General features: G+C 30.3%; 1 protein-coding gene across 1 annotated transcript in view; it reads right to left on the bottom strand.

The window, feature by feature from the left end:
* LOC107637620 (myb-related protein 330-like) overlaps positions 1 to 867 on the bottom strand; it is a 4572-nt gene extending 3705 nt beyond the window's left edge. Inside the window, exons 1-2 of the mRNA XM_016341017.2 lie at positions 497 to 867; positions 269 to 398 (exon numbers count right to left, since the gene is read on the bottom strand). Of these exons, the coding sequence (XP_016196503.2) occupies positions 269 to 398; positions 497 to 695 (329 nt within the window). The 5' untranslated portion in view covers positions 696 to 867. The remainder of the gene's footprint in view (positions 1 to 268; positions 399 to 496) is intronic.

Here is a 1813-nt window from a genome sequence, read left to right as displayed (position 1 = left end):
GTGAAATACATTTGAATATTTTTCTTTTTACAATATACTATATTTATCAACAATAATTCTATACAGACCTTTTATGACAATTACTGGCCATCATTAAAATATATTTAAACATTTTTTGACATAATTATTGGTTATAAAAATACTCTTACAAAATAATAATTTTTATACTAATGATGGTGAAGCATGGTAAGTTTTTATAGCTTGATAATAAGTTGAATCAAATCCCAGAAATGAGAGAATGATTAGTATAGAGAAAATGAAAGCTCACCTATTACCAAGAACAGCATGCAACTTGACAATGATCTCTTCTTCTTGAGGAGTGATGTTCCCTCTCTTCACATCTGCTCTCAAATAGTTTATCCACCTCAGCCTGCAACTCTTTCCACACCTTAACAAACCTTCACACCACATACACCAACAAATTCAATCAACACTACACATACTACATACTACAATTCCATTCTATGAATATGAATGAATAATATATATTATATACCTGCATTCTTGGGCAAGTTCCTCCATGATCCTTCACCATTCTCTTGGATATAATCGGTCAAGATCTTATCCTCTTCAGCAGTCCATCTTCCTTTCTTCAACCCAACTTTCTCACAGCATGGTGTTCTCCCCATTATTGATGATACAAGGAAACTAACTATTAGAGGACCTAGGTTGTATAGTAGTAGCAATGCAAGCATGAAGAATATGCAACACTGTAGCAGAATATATAAGTGGAGTAGGTGGTAATTAATAATGGTAAGGGTTGAATTTTCAGCCACCCTTTTTGCAGTGTGAAGTACGTTACTTTTTGTAACTTTTTGCAGTAGTGTACATACACAAATTACTATGTGAGTTTACTTAGTACTACTACTATTCCCACCACAAGATCAACTTGTAAGCCCTATTTGTTGTGGTTATTGGATACCATATATGCATTTCTATCATTTGGGGCCTATTTCTCATTCATAGTAATAAATGCTGATTTATTTTCATCACATACATTAAACCTACTATCATGTAATTCTACTATACTTGTTACATTCTTAGGCTTTTCATTCTATTAGGTATATATTTTAACTATTTTGATTAATCTAGTTTTAAAACATTGATTGCTTAGTTGGATTTTTTCATTCGAAAATATTTAGTAACAAAAAAAATAAGACAAAATTAATAAAAATTTGTCTTATTTAATATTTATTGATCCTAACAATAATTAATGAATGTTAAAAAGTTTTAAGTTGGTACACATGAATGATTATATTTTTACACAAGATTTTTTTAAAACTTGAAACATGATTTTATTGTGCATATGTTTTTGTCTTTTTTTTTTTCTCAGTATACCTAATATGTTCTTAGCTTGTCTTCTGACCTTATGATATTACTTTTCTAAAATGAAGAGGAGACAACATTGTTATNNCATTGATCTTTATTACTACTTTTAGAAGATTTAGTGTTAGAAGAATATTCAAGATCAGATCTATGAACTTGCATGTTGAAGAATTGAAGAGGTTAATATTAAGGTTAGTATGCTGTATGCATGCTTTTATAGATATATGGTTGATGGAGACAAGACTATGATTCCTAGCCAATAAAAATTATTATTATTGGAGAAACAACCGAAAAATTGGGGACAAAAATGGCCAATCCAATTGTGTAAGAAATTCGTGGACAACAATTCATCATCTCTCCCATGAGTCACGAGCTTCATTATTTTTTGTTTTTTCTTTTTATTCTTTTCAGTAATAAACATTCTCTACCTGAAACTTACTCACTCAGATGCATATATAGGCCTGACTACTACTGTTTCCCACTGACA

Source organism: Arachis ipaensis, chromosome B04, assembly GCF_000816755.2.
Source record: "Arachis ipaensis cultivar K30076 chromosome B04, Araip1.1, whole genome shotgun sequence".
NCBI classification, from domain to species: domain Eukaryota; kingdom Viridiplantae; phylum Streptophyta; class Magnoliopsida; order Fabales; family Fabaceae; genus Arachis; species Arachis ipaensis.
Note: the sequence above shows the minus strand (reverse complement) of the source record. Positions and strands in the feature narration are given on the sequence as shown.